General features: G+C 41.3%; 1 protein-coding gene across 1 annotated transcript in view; it reads left to right on the top strand.

The window, feature by feature from the left end:
* Positions 1–25,419, top strand: part of SLX4IP (SLX4 interacting protein) — a 218,814-nt gene that overhangs the window by 160,994 nt on the left and 32,401 nt on the right. The window contains 1 exon segment of the mRNA XM_027560309.1: positions 23,707–23,784. Within this exon segment, the coding sequence (XP_027416110.1) occupies positions 23,707–23,784 (78 nt within the window).

The following is a 25,419-nucleotide window of genomic DNA, read 5'->3' as shown; positions in this document are numbered from 1 at the left end:
GGTTTTGTGTTTGGGACTGGGAGCTGATAATTAGTTATCTTGGGAATTTGGGGGACGGTAACCCAAGTGATGATTAAAAGCTGGAGTGCTTTCGTTCTCAAATTCCCTAACACGACACCCTTTTATTCAGAATAAAGATGGAGAATCTAAAATGATGGTTGTTGCAGTGGTTGTTTTCAGCTTACTACTGCAGTTGTTTGCAATGAAGACAATTTTATATTCACTGAAATGTATAATATATGAACTGGGCAGAGTGTACCCACTCCCTTTGGTACAGGAGACATTTATATCACCTCTAAATGAATCCACCGCAGGTTTCTGAGGGAGGTGGATGTTCATGAAGCATTGCAAACCCCTGGGCTATTCCCAGGGAGTTGAGGAGAGGCACATTTAATACCTGCTCAACCACACTTAATTGTGGAGCTGGTTTATATTTGTTGTTGCAGTGCAGTGCTGTTATTACTTAGAGCCTAAACTCCAATCAGCTTCAAATGGATCTCAGCTATTTGATCATAAACTATTTCACTAATGGGAAACTTGGCTTAACCTATTGTGTGGAATGTCTTGAGAAAGTCATCCATGTCTACATTAAGCAAAACCCAGACTAGCTCCACACGACCTCATACCTAAAAAATGAATCCCTGGGAAGAGATGCTGGTTTTAACTTTGAGGCCAAGTTCTGGGGTCATAGGTTGGTGTGTATGTGCTCGTAACTGTGTATGTTTGTGTGTTTCCGTGTGTCTTTAATGCATAATATAGATATGTATAAACCCACAAATATAAGCTGCTGCTAGAGAAAATAAAAAGTTACAAGGCCTGAAAGGAGACACCAAAAATATGATTTCCGTCCAAATATTTGTAGGAATTTTACTTAATTGCAACCAGAAGTCTGACCTGGAAGTGTAGTGTTTTGACCTCCTAGCTGTCTGGTTTCCTATTTGCAGTGTTTCGCTCTCCCCCAGCTGTGAGAAAATATATTTTACACGGTTTTAACCCTGTGTATTCTTAGAAACACTGAAGTAGGAATTATTCTCCTGGGGGAAGAGAAATTCTCATTATTTACAAGAATGACTCGTAAAGGTTTCTTTTAAATAGAAAACATTTTTGAAACACTTAGCAAATCTTTCTCTGTAAGATATGTTTGAAAATAAAACAGCTTCTGGATTTCCTTTCAAGGTAATGTGAACTTCTGGGAGACTATAAGATTATTGTGATGTGTCGGTTTATCCTCATTTTAGTAAAATACTGTTTAATAACAAAAGTGTACGCTTTAGAAATAGTTCTCTTGTGAAGAGGCTTTTTTCCAGTTCTAGCTTATTAAATCTTTTGTTCCTAGCCTTTTAGAAAAGTAAAAATAGGGCTGAATAAACTTTGGGAGGCTGTAGTGGTGTTTGGTATCTAATGGGCCAAAAGACAACACTGCCTTGTAGTTAGGGTGACTTAGGTCTAGGAGGCCTACTGTTGAAAAACTGTAGAATTGACACATCCGTTGCTCATAGAGGCATTTGCTGAATATAGCAAGATGATGGAGAATGTTGTTTCTGTGTAGCCTTAGAGAGTTTGCCTCAGACTTCATGGATTTAAGAGTGAGAAACACTGACAGTTCCCATCCATTTAGCTCAAGAACATTTCATCCCATGCTCCTTTTTTGTTTTTTTTTAATAATAGCTTTCTTGAGATATAATTCATATACCAGGTGATTCACTCATTGGACATAAACGATCCAGTGGTTTTTGTATATTCAAAAAGCTGTGCAACCATAACCAGAAAACATCTGAGAACATTTTCATCACCCAGTGAAGCCATTACCCACCGTCTCCCCCAACACCCGTCTTGCCGTCAGCAATTGCCGTTTCTATCGCTTTGCTTAGTCTGGACCTTGCGTATAAGCTGAATCATACAATATGTTGTTTTTGTTAACTGGCTTTTTAAATGTATCATGATGTTTTCCAGGTTCTTCCATGTTGTAGCATTTATCAGTAGTAGTTCTTTTTACTGTCAAAATAGTCTGTGGTATGGCTATATCACATTCATTTATTTGTTCATTGGTTGATGGACATTTCTTTTGTTTCAACTATTTGACTATTAGGAATAATGCTGGTATGAACATTTGTATAGGTTTTTGAGTGGATATTTATTTTAAATTCTTGTGAGTATATACCTAAGAATGGAGTTTCTAGGTTATTTTATACCTCTGTATTTAGTGCACTGAACTTTCAGCCTGTTTTTCAAAGTGGCTGTACCATTTTATATTCCCACCAAAAGTGTAAGAGGGTTCCATTTTCTCCACATCCTGTCAGCACTTGTTATTATCTGTCATTCTGTTTATAGCCATCCGAGTGGATGTGAATGGAATAGCAAATGGCAACCCACTCCAGTACTCTTGCCTGGGAAATCCTGTGGACAGAGAAGCCTGGCGGGCTACAGTCCATGGGGTCCCAAAGGGTTGGACACGACTGAGTGACTAGACAACAACAAACGGATGTGAAGTAGTATCTCGTGGTTTTGATTTCCATTTTCCTGATGGTTAATGATGTTTTCCATCTGTTCAGATACTTGTTGGCCATGTGAATATTTTCTTGACAAGATATCTTTTCAAATCCTTTGCCTATTTTTTAAAATGAGTTGCCTTTGTATTAGTGAGTTTTTATAAGAGTTCTTTACATATTTGAGATACAAATCCTTTTTCAGATATATGACTTGCAAAATTTTTCTCGTTGTCTAAGGATTGTCCATTCACTTTCTAAATGGTATCCTTTGAAACACTTAAAGTTTTAAATTTTGATGATGTCCAATTTATCTGGTTTTTTTTTTTCTTTTCATTGCTTGTCCCTTTAATATCATATCCAAGAAGCAATTACATGAAGCCTGTGAACATTTACAAGTATCTATTTTTTAAGACTTAATAGTTTTGCCTCTTACATTTAGCTGATTAACCCATTTTGAATTAATTTTGTATACAACGTGATGTATGGGTTCAACTTCATTTCTTTTACATGTGGATATCTAGTTGTCCCAGTACCATTTACTGAAAAGATTATTCTATCTTCATTTAATTGTATTGGCAGCCTTGTCGAAAATCAGCTGACAGTAAATAAGAGGGTTCATTTCTGGACTCTCGATTCTATTTCTGTTCATTTGTCTTTATGCCAGTGTTGCACTATTTTAATTACGATAGCTTTGTAGTAAATTTTAAATCATCCCCCCATTCTTTTAAAGAACTATTTTCTTGTCTTCCCAGCAAGGTTAGAGCTGACATTTACTGGTCAGGATCAAGACTCTGTTTTAACCTAGTCAGTGTAAGCACCATTTTAAATTACTGTAAGCAATTGTTTTGACAATTGTTATAAAACAATTGTTTTAACAATCATTATAAAACAGTTGTTTTAAGAATCATTATAAAACCTGACTTTAAATGAATTAATTAAATATTATTGATTCTGCCAGGGTTTTAAATTAAACTCTTTCACAAATGTATCAACTCCAGTTACTCCATTTTAATCAAATCAATGAAGAGAAAAGTGATTCTTGTTATAGTCAAGGTCTTCGTATTAATGGGAAAACCTCGGGGTTATCAGTATTCGTGAGGCATGACTGGGGACACGCATGAGTCTCAGTCACTCTCATTAAAATCCTTTACTTTAGGTTGTAAAGTTGACTGTGACTTAAAGTCTGGTCTCCTTTGCTTATCTGTCCAGCCTCATCCTTCATCCCTTTCCTTCTGTGCATTTTGAACCCTGCCCACCAGCATCCCCAGGAGCCACCAGGAGTGGCCTGTGGTTTTACACAGACGTGGGTGCAATGCCCCCCGCCCATCCTCAGTCCTCCTGGTGGAATCCGCCTGACGCTTCCACACTCTGCCTGGATGTTCTTGGGGGAGGTTCCTTGGGGATCTCCCTCCTCCCAGATGAATCCGTTTGTTCTACCCTTTGTTTCATTAGACACACCCTTTCTTGGCACCCGCAGTTCCTGCAGCATCTGTTGTTGCCCTTCATGGTCCTTCTCCTCTGTCTCTTCTCTGGGGTAGATGTAGGAGCAGCAGGGCTTGGATGCCTCTGGTTTGAGTATTACTGTTAGAGGAACAGCTTTTGACAGAACAGCATATATATATATATATATATACACACACACACATATATATTTCCTATTCATGTTGGTCCCTATAACTCCTCTTCCACAGTCATTTTCGGTAGAATGCCTTGAGACTATGGGGAAACTCCAGTGTGCTGCCAGCCTGCACCTGCATGACAGCTCATCAGTGTGATGTGTACTGTCATGTTCAACTTCTGTTACATGACTAACAGAATTTCTGGGCAAAGATGAGCATTCCAAGCTTGTTTAACCCTGATGGCCTTACTGCCATTTCCAAGGAATCTCTGATTTTTACTAAGTTCAGTAAAGTTTTTGTTGGTGGGTTTGTTAGAAAAACTGTATTTTGAGAAGGGAGCTGAGAAAAAGTTGACCCTTGCTCCACTGCCTTGAGAGGGGATTTTAATGGCGGGAATGAGCAGAGTGGAAGGGCAGACACAGGTGGATGGGAAAGAAATGGGCCTCAGAGCTTGGGACCTCAGGGCAAGTCCAGGGCCCAGGGCTGGGGGTGATGACAGCAAGTATGGGCAGGGCTGGCATGTCGGGGGACTCTGAGAAGTACTAGAGCTTCCTGTAGAACCTGGGCACAGTAGGCTTGGTGGGAGGCAAGTGCCCCTGAGAAAGGGTGAAGGCAAATGCAGTAACCCAGCAAGTAACGCAAGGCCAGGGAGGAGCACAGGAGGGACCAGGCAGGGCTGGAGGCTGGAGGAAACGCACGCGCTCCTGCCCTTGTGTGGGTGGCCTCAGCTTTGAGGCTCATAGTGGCTCCAGGACCCCATTGAGAGCCCCGGAACTCCCCGTGGGCCACTTCAGGTCCTGCAGAGGGCCAAGCATCCTCAGATAGCAAGCAGAGAGGCTCACATCACATGGCCCTTCTCGTAAAAGCAACTAAGGGAAGGGAGAAAGTTCCTGTGAAAAGAGCAGGGAGCTGTGTCTCAGATCTCAGTTAAGTGAGTTTAAGCGTGATCTTGAAAATGTGAGGGGAGAGAGAAAGAACAGGGGAAGGAGAGTGGTTCTGTGGGAGGCACCGCCAGGAAGCTGGGAGGTTTGGGATAATGAAACGTTCTGGGAGGCTTTGTGGAGCCTCAGGGGATGGTGAGTTCTCAGCATTCAGCAAAAGAAAAATACGCAAGTCAAGTGGGAATGGGGTTTTCATGGAAGGATGGAGCAGCGCCTCCTCCCAGGGCTGGGCGGCTGCACGGGCTACGGCTAGGGGACAGCTCAGTCCCCGCCCGGGTGCATCTGACCCTCTCCATGGGCCTGAGAGGGTCTGTTCACTGCGGTTCTACTCTGGCCCTCTCCATTGCTCATATTTCCTGGACACCTCTCTTTCTTTCAGTCTTAGCCATGTATTTAAACCTGTTTTTTCTTTTTCCTGGATTCTGTGTTTTTAGTGGGAGGGTCTCCTTGAGCTCAGCCTGTCAGATTCCTCAGATTCAGTTTTTAGCAGTATGCTCATTTTACTGCAAGGCTGTATCTTTTAAAGAATGGTGGACTTTTTAATTCCATACTTAATGTTGATGTTGTGGCTTGAGTCTGCAAACTATATATATATCTGTATCTATACCTATCCATATAACTATATCTGTAATCAAGTTATATTTTCAGCTTGGGCTGCTAATAGTTAAAGAATCTGAGAGTGAGGTTACGATTCCTGTTTTAAGTACAGTGGTGTGTTTACTGAGGCTTCATAAAGATAGAGCTTTATACTTACCTGTTGGGCTATTTCTGCTTCAGTTGCCTTTTAATCTCCTTAGAAAAGATGATTCTAAAGATTACTGCTGAATTTCACAACATATAAAGAATACTTTTGCATTCTTTATAAAATATTATTTCCAAAATGAGCAAATTACCTCAAAAAGCAAGCTTTAATCAAGATTTATGTTCTGAGACTTTGAAAGAAGGCTGTTGTTAACACAAAATATTTAAAAGAAAAATATGCATCTTTTTTAAGATTCTTGAATATTTTCATCCAGTGATGGTGTTTCTTTTTTAAAAAAATAAGCTTCTTCAAAAGAATCTTCACTCTCATTTTGTAACCTAGAAATTTCAAATACATACAACAACAGAATCCTGCAGCGAACCCCCACTTCCATTGTCCAGCATCACATTTTTAACATATGGCCAGTGTTATTTCATTTGTCCTTTTTCCTGTCCCTCCCCCCAATTATTTTAAAGTAAATGCTGGATATCATATTATTTTACACAAAAATGATTCAATATGTATAGCTCTAAACGATGTGTTTTTTTTTTTTTTTTTTTTAATGATCAGAGTGCCACCCAGGAAAAGAAATATATTGATGTCATCAGATATATAGTCTGTTTTCAGAGTTCTCTGAATATCTCTTCAATTCCTTTATAATTGGTTTGTTCAAATCAGGGTCCAAACAAAGTTGATCTACGCGTTGATTGCATTCCGCTGATTCTCTTTACCTAAGATAAATATCTCTTTGAACCATGAGAACACTCCTCCCAGCTTTTTTTCCATGTTATTTACTTGTTGAAGAAACTGGGTCAAGTGTCCTCTGGAATTTCCCACATTTGGGGTTTGGCTGCATCTGCATGGTGGAGTTCACATGCTCTTCCAGCCCTGTGTTTCCCGTAGCCTGGCAGTGAGCGCTCTGATGAAGTCAGGGCCCCTGTGCTTGTTCCTCGTGCAGGAGCCCTCTGTGGTAGTTGGGCTGTACTTACCACAGCCTCTCATTGGGCAGCACATGATGCTTGGTTGTATCTCTTTTACTCTCATGTTAACAATGTATATGTGGCAATAATGGAGTTTCTGTTTTATGATCTTTTTATCAGTCAGTATTTTCCATTGGTTCTTTTGATATTTCTACTATAGTACATCAAGGCTGTATATCGTCACCATGCTTATCTAACGTATATGCAGAATACATCATGAGAAACTCTGGGCTGGAGGAAGCACAAGCTGGAGTCAAGATTGCTGGGAGAAATATCAATAACCTCAGATATGCAGATGACACCACCCTTATGGCAGAAAGTGAAGAAGAACTCAAAAGCCTCTTGATGAAAGTGAAAGTGGAGAGTGAAAAAGTTGGCTTAAAGCTCAACATTCAGAAAACGAAGATCATGGCATCCGGTCCCATCACTTCATGGCAAATAGATGGGGAAACAGTGTCAGACTTTATTTTTCTGGGCTCCAAAATCACTGCACATGGTGATTGCAACCATGAAATCAAAAGACGCTTACTCCTTAGAAGGAAAGTTATGACCAACCTACACAGCATATTGAAAAGCAGAGACATTACTTTGCCAACAAAGGTCCATTTAGTGAAGGCTGTGGTTTTTCCAGTAGCCATGTATGGTTGTGAGAGTTGGACTATAAAGAAAGGTGAGTGCAGAAGAATTGATGCTTTTGAACTGTGGTGTTGGAGAAGACTCTTAAGAGTCCCTTGGAATTCAAGGAGATCCAACCAATCCATCCTAAAGGAGATCGGTCCTGGGTATTCATTGGTAGGACTGATGTTGAAGCTGAAACTCCAGTACTTTGGCCACCTGATGTGAAGAGCTGACTCATTTGAAAAGACCCTGATGCTGGGAAAGATTGAGGGCAGAAGGAGAAGGGGACAACAGAGGATGAGATGGTTGAATGGCATCATCGACTCGATGGACGTGGGTTTGGGTGGACTCCGGGAGTTGGTGATGGACAGGGAGGCCTGGTGTGCTGCGGTTCATGGGGTCGCAAAGAGTCGGACACGACTGAGTGACTGAACTGAACTATAGTAAACATAAGCAAAATAAAGTTTAAAAGACCACATTATGTATTCTTCTAAACTTTGCCTGTAGCATCTATAGTTGGTTCCTTTTTTAACCAGAGCCTCTATGAGATCTGATTTAGCATCTTAATTAAGATCATAAGTCATTGTATACCTATCGCTTTAAGTTTTACATATCAAAATGATGTACATTTTGTGTAAACTCTAAGGACTTAAGGAAGATAAAAAAAAGGAAAAGCAGGTGGTGAGGTTTTTGGTTTCTTTTCCATATGAAAAACTTGATCAGTGGGCAGTTAAGAAAGAGAAAAGAAAACAAAGAAGGCATGAGAGATGTTCTTTGAAATCTTCCAGAGGTGCAATAATAATTGAGCTGATATGCACTGGCTTCTCATAAATTGTCTTGGTAGTCTGGGCATTGAGTACCTTAGAAATTAGCTTTCTCCATGCCTCTTCACTGTTGCTATAATATTCTTGCTAAAGGCCTATTTGTTTGTGTTTAAGGAGCCAGGGTAGTTTCTCTCTTATATTCACTTACAGAACTTGCGTTTTGTTTTTGTGTTCCAAGAACTTTGTCAAGTACCACCATTACTTTACCAAGCCTCCTGCTACTAATTTTATTATAACAGACCAGTAAATCAGCAAAATAAGATTTAGAGCAGTGACTTCCAAACCTAAACTGTGCATCAGAATCCCCTGGAGCTTTCTAAAAACAATCTAGTTCTCTGGCACCTCCCCAGCTCTACATAGATTATCAGATATGAGGGTTGCAGGAATCCTATGCATGTGTCAAAGACCCTAGCTTTGGAGATTCAGATTCCCCAAGTGATTTAGATATGGGAAGGGAGCTCATGCTTGGGAGTTGGAAAAACTCGAGACCCATAGATGGTTGCTTGAACTTCACAGTGGTTTATTTAATAACTAGAAGAGACAGTGGGATTGATGATAAATGTTGGACATATTTGGTGTTTTCATCCATGGCTGGATGAGTGCATCAAAAATGGCAAAAAAACCTAGCACCTCGTAAAGGAGATACGAATCCCAAATGACTGACAGTCCTGAGAGGAATGTTCGTTGCAGACGTAGGCTGAGTAGCGCATAGAGAACAGAAAACAGCCTACCTCCACCCGGAGGAGAAAGCAGCGACCGCCTGTGTGAAGGCCAGAACCACAGTAAGGGCCTTACTGACTGAGAGGCAGGGCCTGCTGAGAAAGCCGGCAGAGCCTGGGCAGCAAAACGGGGATGCGTGATGCGCTCCCTTCACTTCTCCAGTTTCCCCTGGAGCGCCTCATCCTTGCAGAGTGCCTGGAATAGACGCTTGTCCTTCTGTGCCCTCTTTATCACCCTCATTCATCCTTCTGCTGTGGAGTTACTCAGAAGTGCTCTCAGCCACCTCTTGTTGGTCAGCTCCTAGTGTTTCATTGTATTTCTGCCTTTGCTAATGCGTTTGATCTTGAAACTCTTTTCCCTTAACTTCTAAGACCTCTCTCCCCTGGTTGCCCCTCTTCCTGTCCGGCCATGTCTCCTTGTCCTCTTCACATCTCTTTTGACATGCTCCATGGTGGACGTTTTTGCCCTTTGCCCAGAGTTGACTCAGCATTTTCTCCGGTCTTCACGTCCCTCTGAAGTCCACGCCTCATTTCTGTGTGCTTCCCAGACAGCTGTGCTCACTGTCTGAAGCTTGGGTCATGGTCTTACTGATTCCCACCACCACCAACCCCCCGCCCCGTTCCCGCCTCCATTCACCCCACCAACAAAGCCGAGACCCTCCTCTGCCCTCGTTGGTTGTCGACCACCAAACCTGTCTCTGCTTCTGTCCCTGAAGCGTCCCTTGAACGTGTCCCTTTCTCATTAGTCCTGTGACGACCTGCGATCCTCATCTTGCCCTACTTGGCTTGCGGGAAATTCTACCAGTTTCCGCCGCTCTGTGCCATCATGGAAATGCAGGCCCATGTGCTACATATTCTGACATTTCAAGCAGAGCTGGAAGTCCATATTTTCATGTAAACTTTCTGAATCCTTAAAATGCTTGTAACTAATTTAGAAACTTTGATAACACCATGTGCACCTTCATAGGCCACTAGTTTGTAATGTTTTACTTAAACATAAGGTAAAAATATCAAAGAAAATGTGATTTTGTTGTCTTTTGGCATGAGAAAAAGCTTTATATCAGAATTTCAAAACAAGACATGTATTTGACTAAATAAAATTGGAAAACACTTTGGCCAAATAAAAATACTATAAACAGTTAAAATATAAGTGATACTATGGGAAGAAAAAATTTTCAGTTAAAGGTCAATGTAGTTCTTATAAAATTATGCTTATAAATCAGTGTAAAACATAAGTTCAGAAAAGCTCTGTTCCCTAATAGAAATAAACAGAGGACGTGTAGAAATACAAATGAATCTGAAATAAAGCTTGTCCTTACTTGCAGTCAAAGAAATAGAGATTAAAAAGCCGTGAGCAGTGGTGAAGCCATGCGCACCTGTTCTGTATTTGAAGGTCCAGTATTGATGCGTATGTGGGGAAATGGACATGATCGTATACTCCTGGTAGGAATTTAAATTGGGCTTCCCTGGTGGCTTAGGTAGTGAAGAATCCACTTGCCATATGGGATACCTGGATTCGATCCCTGGGTCTGAAAGATCCCTGGAGAAGGAAATGGCAACCCATTGTAGTATTCTTGCCTGGAAAATTCCATAGACAGAGAAGCATGGTGGGCTGCAGTCCATGGGGTCACAAAGAGTGGGACATGACTGAATGACTAGCACTTTCACACTTTAACTTTCACACTTTTCTGGAATGGAAGGTGGCAATTTCACATTGGTCAAAGTTTTAGCAGAATTCTGGAAATTAGGAAAAGAGAAAACAAATTTATCATTAAAAAAAAAAATCAAAGTTCCAGGAAACAGTAAAAAAGACACTAGGAGGCAAGAATTGAAGTGGAAAAGACTAACAACTTTCTAAAGCATTGAAGGATATGTTCATATGTTCTCTGGTTTAAGAAATCTCAGCATCCCAGCAGGATAAATTTTTCAAAAGATCCTGGATATATTGTAGTAAATTTCAAAACACCAAAGACTTAAAGTGTTAGTCAGTGTTAGACAGGCTTCTCTGTCCCTGGAATTCTCCAGGCAAAAATACTAGAGTGGGTAGGGGAATCTTCTCAACCCAGGGATTGAACCCAGGTCTCCCACATTGAAGGCAGATTCATCACTGTCTGAGCCACCAGGGAAACCCCTGATGCCCCAATGTGGGGCCAAAAAAAGAATAAATAGAAAACCGTAATAACCCCTGTTAAAGAATTTAGACCACTATTTCAGAAGTACCGGATCTGAACATTTTACCAAGGAATTCCCTCAAAATTTAAGAAATAGGTAATTGCAATTTTGTATAACAGAATAATAGCTAACATTTCCAACTCATTTTAGTATAACTTGACACTAAAACCAGATAAGGACAATACAAGAGAGGAAAGTTACAAGCCAGTCTCACTCAAACAATAAAAATAGAAATCCTAAACTAAATGTCAGCAACCCAAATTTGACAATGTGGAAGAATCATGACAGATGCCAAGTTGGTTCATAATTAGAAAGCCTATTAGTATTTATCATAATTAGAAAGCCTATTAGTATTTACAACATTAATATGTTATAGGAGAACAATGCATATGGTAACTAGATTGAAAAAAAAGTAGCTATCATTCATGATAAAAAATTCTTGGAAAGATTAGGATCATGTCTACAAAAGTCTATAGCAAATATTGTTCTCAGTAGTAAAACATTAAAAGTGTTCCTTTTATAACTGTGAGGACCACAAAAGTGGTTACTACAATATTCAACAATTACTGGAGGTTCCAGCCCAAACAATAAGACAGGGAAAATAAAACAGGTGAAATATTGGAAATAAAGAACAAAATTTTAGGGGGTAAATGTATACATAGAAAAGTCTAGAGGAAATATGCAGACTAATTATTAGAATTAATAAGATTTAATATCTTTTTCAGCTGTAGGTCAGCATATAGAAATCATCTTATTATAGCAGACAGTTGGAAAATGTAATTTTTAGGAGCTGATACGTATAGCGGTAGCAATTAAAAAAAATGGGAAGTTCCTAATAGTAAACTTAATAAAGTATGCAATAAATTTATGTAGAAAATTTTTAAACTTTATCGAAAGACATTTTAAAAGTCCTTAAAAATAACTGGGAGACTTACCATGTTAAATGCATATGAAATCTCATTATCATAAAGATCTTATTTTCCCCAACTTAATCTATAGATTGAAGGCCTTTCTAACCACAGCTCCCAACAAAGTTTTTTCCATGAAGTTTGACAAGCTAATACTAAAAGCTGTTTGACAGTCTGCAGGACCAAGAATAACTCTAAGTAATTTTATGAAGAGTGGAAACTGTGTTGAGGATCAGGAGAGGAACTTGCACTACTGGATATTGGGATTTACAAATGCAGCTCAGGTAATTACCACAGTGTGCACTGACTCTTGGTCAATGGAATAAAATAACTCAGAGAGACCAGTTTATATATGACACAGCTGGCAGTTCAGATCATTGGGGACCTTCTGTTTGACTGTTCAATAGAGAACTGGGGAAAGAATAAAAGTGGATTCCTAATGGATACCATACACAAAGTCAATGTACATCGCATTGAGACTTGTTAAAAAATCAGATCATAAAGCAGCATTTCTAACCTGTCTCCATTTGTGTAAAAAGAGACAAGAATATGTGTGTGATTATATATCCTGAGAAAAGATCTGGAGGATATTGAAGTTAAGGTGACAAGTGACTCTCTCTGGGTGGTTGGATTTTTGCTGATTTAACCATCTCTTTATGCCTCTTTTTTGTTTCTGTTTAGTTTTTTTTTTTTTTTTAATACATTAAGTGTATATTACTTTTAATTAGAAATTTTTTTTCATTTTTAATTTTCTGCCTATTTGGTATCTATTTTATTTTTAGTCTTCTTTGAGATTATCTTTTCAAATTCTTCTTGGCAACTTCCAAACTGCCTCCTCCTTTCACGCACAGAAATAACATTTTCATTGTAATTTTGATTGAAATTGTCTGGCGCATAATAGTCAGTCAGTACATGTTTGTTAAATAGATAAATATGGGGACAATTCACATCTTAACACTGGTTAAGCCTTCCAACCAAGAACATGATATGTTACTCAAATCTTTTCAAGTCTTTTTTTTCCTAAATGTGAGCTTTTCTGTTTTCTAAAAATACAGATCTCACACCTTCATGCAATTATTGTTTTCTAAAATGGTATAATCTTTTCTTTTCCCCCCACATTGAGTCAGACCGTTAACTGTGTAGCTTTGCCATCAGGACTTAGAAGTGTCAGAAAGATGATTAAATGTAGATAAGCATATCCTGTGTAGTGAGGTCAAGGACCGGGGTTTATTTAGCTTAGAGTAAATGACTGCATTGAAACTGAATACCTGTCTCCAAGCACGTGATAGTGGCCAGCTTTCCTTCAACTCTGCTGAAGACAAGACACAGGAAAATGAACTTCAGCTAGAATGTGAGTGACTCAGATTAAAGATTGCAAACTGACAGTGTGACGCCAAAGTGGCCCTTGGGAACATTTTCTTTGGACTGTAGAATATATTATAAAACTTTGAATTCATTGCTAATTTGAAATTTTGGAGGTCTCACATGAAAATTTAGATTTCCAGCTTTTCTGGCAAGGCTTAAAATCTAGTATCCTGTGCCGGAGTTTCAGTGGCAGCTGATGGCTGGAATTCCGAAGCGACTGCCCCTCTTTAAAACAGCTGTGTGCTTTCTCCAGTTCTCCATGTCAGAACCCAGCCCTTCCTGTTATCTGCCTTGCCCTCTAAGCATTTTAGTCTGCAACCTCAGCTCCAGTGATAAAGGAAGAACTGAGTTGCCCATACACAGGCATGGCATTTTTCATTTTCAGGGTTGTTTTTAAAATGTGGTTTAAATATGGTCTGACTACTAAGCAAGAAGTGGACCAGGTGATTTCTCAAAGGTCTTTCCTGTCCTGTGAGTCTGTGATCCTGTTGGAATAGTGCCATGGTTCAAGAACTCAATGCATATGGTTGTCGAAGCTGCAGTGCGCCCATTGCAAGGCACAGAGCCCACAAAGCTCATCGTTCATCTGGTATTTCTTCATGTTGGGCATAGGAAGTTTGACAGATTTTGCAGAGGACCTGTTTCAAGAGCCTAGAGTTCAAACAACTAGCTACTTAATTTAGAAGATTTGCTAAAAGTCTGGTTCTTTTGTACATAGTTATATAAATGTGAGTGAAGGACTTTGTGAGTAACTTTAAGTTTTATAAGTATCCAGTATCACATCACTCCCATCATTACTGTGGGGCACCATTGTTTTGAATATCATTTCATCTGTGCTTGAATATCATCTAAGCACAGTTTTCATATTTAATGTTAAGGGTATATATACTCTTATAAACAAAAAAGTAGGAAAGCAGTGTGGGAAAAAAATCTGAAGTGATAATGTCTCAGTCTGTGGAAAATTCTTAAAGAGATGGGAATACCAGACCACCTGACCTGCCTCTTGAGAAATCTGTATGCAGGTCAGGAAGCAACAGATAGAACTGAACATGGAACAACACACGGGTTCCAAATAGGAAAAGGAGGATGTCAAAGCTGTTTATTGTCACCCTGCTTATTTAACTTGTATGCAGAGTACATCATGAGAAATGCTGGGCTGGAGGAAACACAAGCTGGAATCAAGATTGCCGGGAGAAATATGAATAACCTCAGATACGCAAATGACACCACCCTTATGGCAGAAAGCAAAGAACCAAAGAGCCTCTTGATGAAAGTGAAAGAGGAGAGTGAAAAAGTTGGCTTCAAACTCAACATTCAGAAAACTAAGATCATGGCATCTGGTCCCATCACTTGATGGGAAATAGATGGGGAAACAATGGAAACAGAGACTTAATTTTGGGGGGCTCCAAAATGACTGCAGATGGTGACTTCAGCCATGAAATTAAAAGATGCTTGCTCCTTGGAAGAAAAGCTGTGACAAACCTGGACAGCATATTAAAAAGCAGAGACATTACTTTAACAACAAAGGTACATCTAGTCAAAGCTATGGTTTCTCCAGAAGTCATGTATGGATGCGAGAGTTGGACCATAAAGAAAGCTGAACACAGAAGAATCAATGCTTTTGAACTGTGGTACTGGAGAAGACTTTAGAGTCCCTTGGACTGCAGGAAGATCCAACCAGTCCACCCTAAAGGAAATCAGTCCTGGGTGTTTATTGGAAGGACTGAAGCTGAAGCTGAAACTCTAACTTTGGCCACCTGAGGGGAAGAACCAACTCATTTGAAAAACCCTGATGCTGGGAAAGACTGAGGGCAGGAGGAGAAGGGGATGACAGAGGATGAAATGGTTGGATGGCATCACCAACTCAATGGACATAAGTTTGAGCAAGCTTGGGGAGCTGGTGTTGGACAGGGAAGCCTGGCATGCTGCAGTCCATGGGGTTGCGAAGAGTCAGACATGACTGAGCGACTGAACTGAACAGCACTGAACTGATGGATCTTGTAAATAATAATAGCATGTGGCCAGTGGTATTACATACAGAGTCTGTAATACTGAGGCTACAGGTAGAAAAATTGTTTTGTTTTTTTCCTGACTAAATTTCAGTTCAGTTCAGTCGCTCAGTCGTGTCCGACTCTTTGCGACCCCATGAATCGCAGCACGCCAGGCCTCCCTGTCCATCACCAACTCCTGGAGTTCACTCAGACTCACGTCCATCGAGTCAGTGATGCCATCCAGCCATCTCATCCTCTGTCGTCCCCTTCTCCTCCTGCCCCCAATCCCTCCCAGCATCAGAGTCTTTTCCAATGAGTCAACTCTTCTATGTGGTGCCCAAAGTATTGGAGTTTCAGCTTCAACATCAGTCCTTCCAAAGAACACCCAGGACTGATCTCCTTTAGAATGGACTGGGTGGATCTCCTTGCAGTCCAAGGGACTCTCAAGAGTCTTCTCCAACACCACAGTTCAAAAGCATCAATTCTTCGGTGCTCACCTTTCTTCACAGTCCAACTTTCACATCCATACATGACTACTGGAAAAACCATAGCCTTGACTAGACGGACCTTTGTTGGCAAAGTAATGTCTCTGCTTTTGAATATGCTGTGTAGGTTGGTCGTAACTTTCCTTCCAAAGAGTAAGCATCTTTTAATTTCATGGCTGCATTCACCATCTGCAGTGATTTTGGAGCCCCCTAAAATAAAGTCTGACCCTGTTTCCACTGTTTCTCCATCTATTTGCCATGAAGTGATGGGGCCAGATGCCATGACCTTCATTTTCTGAATGTTGAGCTTTAAGCCAACTTTTTCACTCTCCACTTTCACTTTCATCAAGAGGCTTTTGAGTTCCTCTTCACTTTCTGCCATAAGGGTGGTGTCATCTGCGTATCTGAGGTTATTGATATTTCTCCCGGCAATCTTGATTCCAGCTTGTGCTTCTTCCAGCCCAGCGTTTCTCATGAGGTATTCTGCATATAAGTTAAATAAGCAGGGTGACAATATACAGCCTTGACGTACTCCTTTTCCTATTTGGAACCAGTCTGTTGTTCCATGTCCAGTTCTAACTGTTGCTTCCTGACCTGCATATAGGTTTCTCAAGAGGCAGATCAAGTGGTCTGGTATTCCCATCTCTTTCAGAATTTCTACAGTTTATTGTGATCCACACAGTCAAAGGCTTTGGCATAGTCAATAAAGCAGAAATAGCTGTTTTTCTGGAACTCTCTTGCTTTTTCCATGATCCAGCAGATGTTGGCAATTTGATCTCTGGTTCCTCTGCCTTTTTTCAAACCAGAGAAGTTCACGGTTCACATATTGCTGAGGCCTGGCTTGGAGAATTTTGTGTATCACTTTACTAGCGTGTGAGAGGAGTGCAATTGTACAGTAGTTTGAGCATTCTTTGGCATTGCCTTTCTTTGGGATTGGGATGAAAACTGACCTTTGCCAGTCCTGTGGCCAGTGCTGAGTTTTCCAAATTTGCTGGCATATTGAGTGCAACACTTTCACAGCATCATCTTTCAGGATTTGAAATAGCTCAACTGGAATTCCATCACCTCCACTAGCTTTGTTCGTAGTGATGCTTTCTAAGGCCCACTTGACTTCACATTGTAGGATGTCTGGCTCTAGGTGAGTGATCATACCATTGTGATTATCTGGGTCGTGAAGATCTTTTTTGTACAGTTCTTCTGTGTATTCTTGCCACCTCTTCTGAATATCTTCTGCTTCTGTTAGGTCCATGCCATTTCTGTCCTTTATCGAGCCCATCTTTGCATGAAATGTTCCCTTGGTATCTCTAATTTTCTTGAAGAGATCCCTAGTCTTTCCCATTCTGTTGTTTTCCTGAATTTCTTTGCATTGATCACTGAGGAAGGCTTTCTTATCTCTTCTTGCTATTCTTTGGAACTCTGCATTCAGATGCTTATATCTTTCCTTTTCTCCTTTGCTTTTTGCTTCTTTTCTTTTCACAGCTATTTGTAAGGCCTCCCCAGACAGCCATTTTGCTTTTTTGCATTTCTTTTCCATGGAGATGGTCTTAATCCCTGTCTCCTGTACAATGTCACAAACCTCCATCCATAGTTCATCAGGCACTCTGTCTATCAGATCTATCCCTTAAATCTATTTCTCTCTTCCACTATATAATCATAAGGGATTTGATTTAGGTCATACCTGAATGGTCTAGTGGTTTTCCCTACTTTCTTCAATTTAAGTCTGAATTTGGCAATAAGGAGTTCATGGTCTGAGCCACAGTCAGCTCCCAGTCTTGTTTTTGCTGAATGTATAGAGCTTCTCCATCTTTGGGTACAGTATTTGGCCACAAGTAATTATTTTGCTCACAGGTTTTTTTTTTTTTTTCTTTTTTTCTTTTTAATGGGTCTAACCAGTTTGCCCATTTGTTTTGGCATCAAATAGACATAGCTTTATTGTGACTCAGAGTCCAGTACTGTCCTTATTTAAAGACATGAAATGTTATCTCAAGGGAAATGTTTTGGAGTCTCTAAATGTCTTGGGTAATAAGTGAAATTTTTAACCCAGGACCAAATATTCCATTTACCCACCCAAATTGTTTCCCAGTTGTGGTCTTAGACTAGGCTCCTGTGTGTATTCTTAAACTTATGAAGGGCTCTTGTTTTTGGTTCCCACAGAACAATTTCTTTCTGCATCCACACCCACATCAGCAGTGATGAAGGTCAGACTGAGACCCACAGAATGTTTCAGAGGGCTCCATAAAGTCTTTTCCCAAGGCCACGTGTCACACTTGGTTTGTCCTTTAAGTTCTAACAGATGGTATCAAACTCATGACTTTTCTAGCCTTGACCGTCTGATAAGGACAGGTATCACTTTCCAAATAGGCACAGTTCCCAAAGTCATGACTTATGACATCATCTCTCCTGAATGAAATAGCTTTAAAATAGATGCAGTCTCCATCTTTTAAGTATGTTCTGTGTTCTGGAGTAATCCAGCACCAAGACAGTGTCCGTACTTGATAGGTATCAGCCCCTTTCTTCATGCGGTCTTATTAAATCTTACTCAAGTCTTCATCTGGTGAGTGAGCCCTGACTCACGACCTCAGCCTGGAAACAGTCACAAGTCTGAACCGGCTCACAGGAGGGAGCTGCTGCTAGTTCAGCCAGGAGGCATCTGGTTGCCACCAAGTGCCCTTTCTTCCAGCAAAAGTAGACCAATATGAGACCACTCTCCCACCTGCTTAAGTAAGCTTACCTTAGCTGAAAGTTGAAGTATTTATAAATTTAAGGTTTTGTTTCTTTGAAATCAACTTTAGGACTAAATCTTCAAATCATCTCTGTTCTAGACTTCAAATTGTGATCACAGCTTTAGTTTAAACTTAAAATTTCCTGCAACAGCTAAAGAAGCCATCAACATTAATAAGTGGCTGGCATTCTAAAAGAGTGGATAAAAGGGAAAGAGAGAGATTATTCTAGGTGAAAGAGACAAAACCAGATGCAGTGTGTGACCTTTGGTTGGATTCTAATTCAGGAGTATCAGTAATTTGGGGGACAGTTTGAGAATTTCAATGTGGACCATTTAAGCAATAATGTCATGTCAGTTACGATTATGGGATTTTGTGATGTAGGAGAATGTCATTGTCTAGGAGTCTGTATTACATATTGTGGAGTTATCTGTAAGGATATCTATTCTGAAATGGTATATAGCAAGTGTGTATGTGAAATATGATACAATATTAACCATTATTGAGTCTAGATGGTGGGCTTTGGGTGTTCATGGCACTGTTTTTCCACTTTTCTGGGTGTTTGAAATTTTTCATGCTTGTGAGTAATGATACAAACGAAGCAGTTGTCTCAGGGAGAGGAGTGCTGTGAGCCACAGTAAGTCTTGCTGAGGGCTTCCTGTGGTTTGAGAGAAGGCTTTGCTGGAGGGGATTCTGAGTGGTGGGTGGAGCGTACTGTGAGTGGTACTTTCCTGCCCAGGCCCCAGGCTAGCCATCCAGGGGCTCAGCAGGTGACCCCAAGGCGGTTTCCCAGGCTCCTGTGAATTGCTTTCCTAATCACAGTGGGAGAGGGCTTCCCACCACAAGCTGGACCGCAGCTTCCCCTTGGCAGTCTTGCGGAAGCTCAGGTCACATTGGCCAGGAATCCCTGGAAAACAAGCGAAGCTGCATGGCTTTACAGTAAAAACTCCATGTTGTAGATTTGCTCTTAGCATCTTGGGATTGTGAAATATCAATATAACGACCCAAATAAACGACCACTTCCTTCAAAAGTACTATTACTCATTGGAGCACAGTACTACTTAAGACTAATCTGCTGCCTCCCTAAGTCAGGGTGGAACTTGTTCAACTCACATTTGATTTTTTTGTTTTTTTGTTTTTCCTTTCTATTTCATAAAGTCTCTAAATTTCTAATAAAGCCAGTTGGAGCAGTTTATTTTAGACAGAATGCAAAATGAAATAGTAGCAGAACTCTGTCCTTAAAGCAGAGACCACCCTTTCTTTATCTCACAAAATGACCCCATCTCCTTTTTTTCTCGGGTTCTTGATGTTCTTTGGAGAAGAGTAGAAGGAAGTGCATGTGGCAACAGGTCGGCATCTAGAACGTCACTGGGGCATTGGGAGGTTGTCTGTTGGGAGGTGGTGGGCAGTATGGTAGCTCCTTATAAAGCATGGTGCTTGGGAGGCGCAGGGATAGACTTTGGGGGCTGCTGGGGAGACGCTGGCCTCTGGCTGGGACTGGACGCCTCGTACATCAAGCAGTGCAGTGTGTGTCTGTCAGTCTGTCAGTCGTGTCTGGCTCTTTGTGACCCCGTAGACTGAGGCCCGCCAGGCTTCTCTGTCCTTGGAGTTCTCCAGACAAGAATGCTAAATTGGATTGCCGTTCCCTTCTCCAGGGTATCTTCCCAGCCCAGGGATTGAACCTGGGTCTCCTGAATTGCAGGCAGATTCTTTACTGTCTGAGCTACCATGGGAACCCAATTATTTTTTGAAATAGACCTACCTGAAGACTACTGGTGGTAAGATGCTTCCATGATAAAGCAGTTCTCTCTCTAATCCTAGTCTCTATTTGTGGCTAAACATAGATTTTTCAGGCTAAGGAGGACCACAGTAGCTCTCAAGAAAATAGGCATCCTTAATTGTGATTTACAAGTGCCTCTAGATTTTGGAATACCATTGCCATGTAATTTTCAGATGAAAAGGTGTATGATTTATGAAAAGGTAAAGATGAAATCACTTTATGATTTCCATTTTGCTTCTTCCTCCCAGCCCTGACCCCAGTTCTGGGCTTTTAGAGCATCAATATTGCAAGCCTGTAGCTGGTGCCCAAGAAGGGGGAAGCAGAGGGTCCCCTGGATTCTTTGCCAAGCTGCCATTTAGCTTTCAAGCATAGTGGAGCTTTGCTTGAGCCCCGGATTAGTACACAGTCTCAGAGGCCTGCTCAACTCAGTGAAATCAATGTCATTAAAGAGCAAAGATAATGCAGTCTTTATCACTGCCTGTTATCTGTGGACAAATGAAATACAGCTCCCTAAGTATGTCAATTCAGTGTATTTCAACAGCTGTGAGTTTCTTACGTATCAGAGTTAGGTTACTGTAAGAACAGACACAAACACTTTTTGTGTTTTCTCTCTCTTCTGCTTTCTCTTTAAACAGTAAGGTTTCCCACAGCCAGTATAATTTGGACTAAGCAAGTGCAAATCTCTTTTACATGGTAAACTTACCATTTCTCTTATAGGTGTGTTCAGCAGGGTTTTCCACTAAAACCATAAGAAGATACAGGGTTAGGAAGGATTCCCTTCAAGATAATCCTGTCCTGGGGGCAGTGAGGGGAGTGGGACAGAGGAGGAAAGATTTCAGTAAACTCCACTCTCCTAATAATGTCAGTAGTAAAACAGTCAGAGTTTGACTTATGCTGCTTTATTTTCCTAGAGGGGGAGGCGGTGTATTGAGACAGCTGACCAAGCAGGATTTAGTTATCACTCAAGTGGTATCTCCAGATACCAGGCTTCCTGAACTCATACTGGAACTTTCCTAGTCAACTTCAGATTTAGCCCCTTCCTACCAATAACACTTTATTCCTGGAGATTTTGTACAGCGAAAAGAGTTTGGAGAATTGGAGCATGTTCTCTGACCCCTAATCACGTGGAACTATAAGCGTTAAAGTGTGATCCGCAGCAAAGGCAGAGTGACTTTGATAACATATTCTTGTTGTTGTTCAATCCTTTGCAAAATTCACATAATAAACCATTACTTTGAAAATCACTTCTCTTTGTGTGTTTCTATGTCCCTGACTACCATCCCCCTCCCCCAGCTGCAAGACAAATAAACAGATGTGGATGTCACTTCCACTCTCGCGGTGACCTAAGGTCCGAAGTATTTGTTTTAAAGCACTCAGAATAATGCCAGTGGTGTGCATATTTCATTTGACATTTTAAGCAGAAGAAAGCCACATGACCAAAATGCAATCCACTTCAAGTGTGTTAGGAAAAAACATATTTCATCTCTGTAAACCTGGAGATTATCCTGTCATAGATGTCACTGTTGTTGCGAAATCCCCACGGCTAAAGCAATTGTGTAGACAGAACATCAGGTCTGTGGTCACTGATGTTCTGGATCTTTCTGCTGGATATCTTTCTGAGGATAACAGAAGGATACTTGAGTGTAGAACTGGAAACTTCTTTAATTGTATTTTTTATATATAAATTATTTCAAAACAAGGATCGTATTGGTCTTTGGAGAGTCCAGTGGACCTGGAGACCACCTCTTTTAAGTCCTGGACCTTCCAGTTTTATGACTAAAACCCTGACTCTGAGGATAAGCGATTTGCTGAAGTTGTTTGAGGACCTGGGAACCCTCACCCTTCTTCGGTGGGCCTTTCACTTCTGATTCTTCCACCGGGTACCCAACTGTGTTTACTAGACATTTTTACTTGATCATTTCTGGAGGCTCGTTGACAGAGTGCTTTATACTTGGAGCAGAGCTGGAAGGGAGGAAAGAAGGGAGGGATGGAGAGAGGAGGGAACTATGTTGGTACTTGCCGTGACTACGGAAGTTTTGTTGCTGCAGAATTTGATGATGGTAAGAGGAATGGTGATGTCTCCATCGTTACAGATGGTGGAGTGCACTCCTTCAGACCAGGTTTCTTTAGCTTAACTTTATGCTTGTGATATTTAGTCCTGATATGGCCTCTAGCTGAAGTTCATTTACTTTTAGGGGCAGAGTAGGATTTGCACTGTGTGACTGTTACCTCCCCCACACCCCACTTTGTTTTCAATGAAAAATTCTACTTTTGATGGATATTTGCATCAGTTCCGGTTTGGGACTTCTGTGAAAAGTGCTATTCATGCACCCTGTGTTTATGCTTGAGTTCAGCTTTAGATTCTGAAAGCAGCTGTCAGTGCATGAGAATTCCTGTTAGCCCACATTCTTGCCAACAGTTGGTGTTCATGGCCTTTTCCAGTTTGGCCATTCTGGTGGTTGGAGAGTTTTTTCTGCCTCTTTTTTGGGGGGAGGGAGGGGGACTTATGTCATATTTCGTTTCATCACATCCTATATAAAGACTTTATTTGAATTAGAATAACTTATAGGCAAAACACACTCCTCTTCAAATACTTTAAACTCTTCGTTATGTGAGCTGATAAGCGTGAGCATCAGAAAGTGGCCAGTGGTACAACCGCTCAGCCTGAATTAAGCATCTTACCTGAGGGCCTGATTGTTAGGCCTGTTTGGTCCGACCTCCTCAGTTAGGCCATTTTCCAGATAGAGTAACTGAGCCGTTTCAGTGATTGGAGGCCATTGCAGGTGCCGTGGCCAGGCCTCCTAGGAGTTACTCAGGCATGTGCACCTCTTCCTCTGGAAGAGGCCTCTACAGATCCTCCTACTCTGACTCCCTAGGCAATCACTGAGTGCTCACTGGGCGGCAGGCGCTGGGCCGGGCCTGTGGGGTTCCTTCTCAGACAAGCGTTTAGTCTGATGCTGGCCTCTTTCACTTTACAGGCGTTTTCATTTTACTTTATTGCAGTGTAGTTGATTTACACTGTTGTGTTGGTTTCAGGTGTACAGCAGAGGCATTCAATTATACGTATATATATATACATTCTTTTTCATATTCTTTTCCATTATGGTTTATTAGAGGATATTGAACGTAGTTCTCTGTGCTATACAGTAGGTCCTTGTTGCTTATCTTTTTATATATAGTAGTGTGTATGTTAATCCCAAGCTTCTAATGGATCCCCCTTCACATTTCCCCTTTGGTAACCATAGGTTTGTTTTCAAAATCTGTGAATCTGTTTCTGTTCATAAGTAAGTTCATTTGTATCATTTTTAAAATTCGATCCCACACATGAGTGATGTATGATACTCACTTTTCAGGTTACGGCTTTAACATCACAGCCTACTTCCTAAAAAGAGGAATACGTCTCCGCTGCCTGAGGGGCTCACCAAGGACAGGTAGGAAGCCGATTTCTTGGGTCATTCTGCACAGTGAGTGTGTCCTTAGAGAAGGAATGAAAATTAAGGAATGACGATTCCTAGTGGCCACATAGCCTTCATGAAACTGAAGTACTAATTAAGAGTGTTTGCAAGCGCTTGAGATTATTTTTTTCCATCTTGCTCTGTTCACTGCCTGCCTCAGTCCAGTGAGCGGGGCCATGCTCCGCCTTCCTTTCCTGCTGCCTCTCGGCACTTGAGCATCCAGAGTCACTTCAGGCAGTTAGACCGCTGTCTGTGAACACTGAGGCCTTGGAGTACAGAGCGAGCGTGTGTGTGAAAAAGTGCATTCCCGGCCCTGAGCTGCCAGGGCCTCTCCGTAGGTGTGTGATGGGGCCCCCTGCCCCCACGACTCCCCGAGTCAAGATGTCCACTGAGGAGATGAGGTCAAATGTGTCCAGCCAACAACAACAGAGTCAGATGCTAACAACTGCTCTCCAAGTCCATCTGAGCTTTGGAAAGAAAATTTAACTCAGCTTCCTTTGCTGATTTTAGTAAATAAGATATGAAACAGGGACATTAAAAATGAACTATGCGGCAACTATACTCCAATAAAAACTTAGGAAAAAATAAAAGCAGTAGTACTTCTGGCACCCCACTCCAGTACTCTTGCCTAGAAAATCCCATGGACGGAGAAGCCTCGTAGGCTTCAGTCCATGGGGTCTCGAAGAGTCGGACACGACTGAGTGACTTCACTTTCACTTTTCACCTTCATGCATTGGAGAAGGAAATGGCAACCCACTCCAGTGTTCTTGCCTGAAGAATCTCAGGGACGGGGGAGCCTGGTGGGCTGCCGTCTATGGGGTCGCACAAAGTTGGACACGACTAAAGCGACTTAGCAGCAGCAGCAGTACTTCCAAGTAAAATACAGTATTCTAAACAAAGCAACAACAAAAAATGAACTGTGTAAAGGTTTGGTCTTGGGATCTTTGCAATTATCTGCACTTTCTTAACTTTAAGTGTCACTTGACTGTATTACTCTCACGGTGGGGCCTTCCACTCTGTTCAATCCTCTTAGTCAAATAAATCAGTTAACTTTGTATCTGTTAAAATACAGCCTAGCCACCCTTCATGGTAGGGACTGCCATTGCCTAAATTTTTATTTAAATGTTCATGAAAATCTCAGTTACAACCTAAGCAGAGTGAAGGGCTTTCTGTTGATAAATACCTGGCACCAAATTGCTTAAAATCTGCTGTTCTAGCATTCTTATTTTTCAGAGGAATCATTTGATCAGATCAGATCAGATCAGATCAGTCGCTCAGTCGTATCCGACTCTTTGCAACCCCATGAATCGTAGCACGCCAGGCCTCCCTGTCCATAACCAACTCCTGGAGTTCACTCAGACTCACGTCCATCGAGTCAGTGATGCCATCCAGCCATCTCATCCTCTGTCGTCCCCTTCTCCTCCTGCCCCCAGTCCCTCCCAGCATCAGTCTTTTCCAATCAGTCAACTCTTCGCATGAGGTGGCCAAAGTACTGGAGTTTCAGCTTTATCATCATTCCTTCCAAAGAAATCCCAGGGCTGATCTCCTTCAGAATGGACTGGTTGGATCTCCTTGCAGTCCAAGGGACTCTCAAGAGTCTTCTCCAACACC

This window comes from Bos indicus x Bos taurus, chromosome 13 (genome assembly GCF_003369695.1).
Source record: "Bos indicus x Bos taurus breed Angus x Brahman F1 hybrid chromosome 13, Bos_hybrid_MaternalHap_v2.0, whole genome shotgun sequence".
Classification (NCBI taxonomy): Eukaryota; Metazoa; Chordata; class Mammalia; order Artiodactyla; family Bovidae; genus Bos; species Bos indicus x Bos taurus.
The sequence above is the reverse complement of the archived record's forward strand: the minus strand, read 5'-3'. Positions and strand labels throughout refer to the sequence as shown.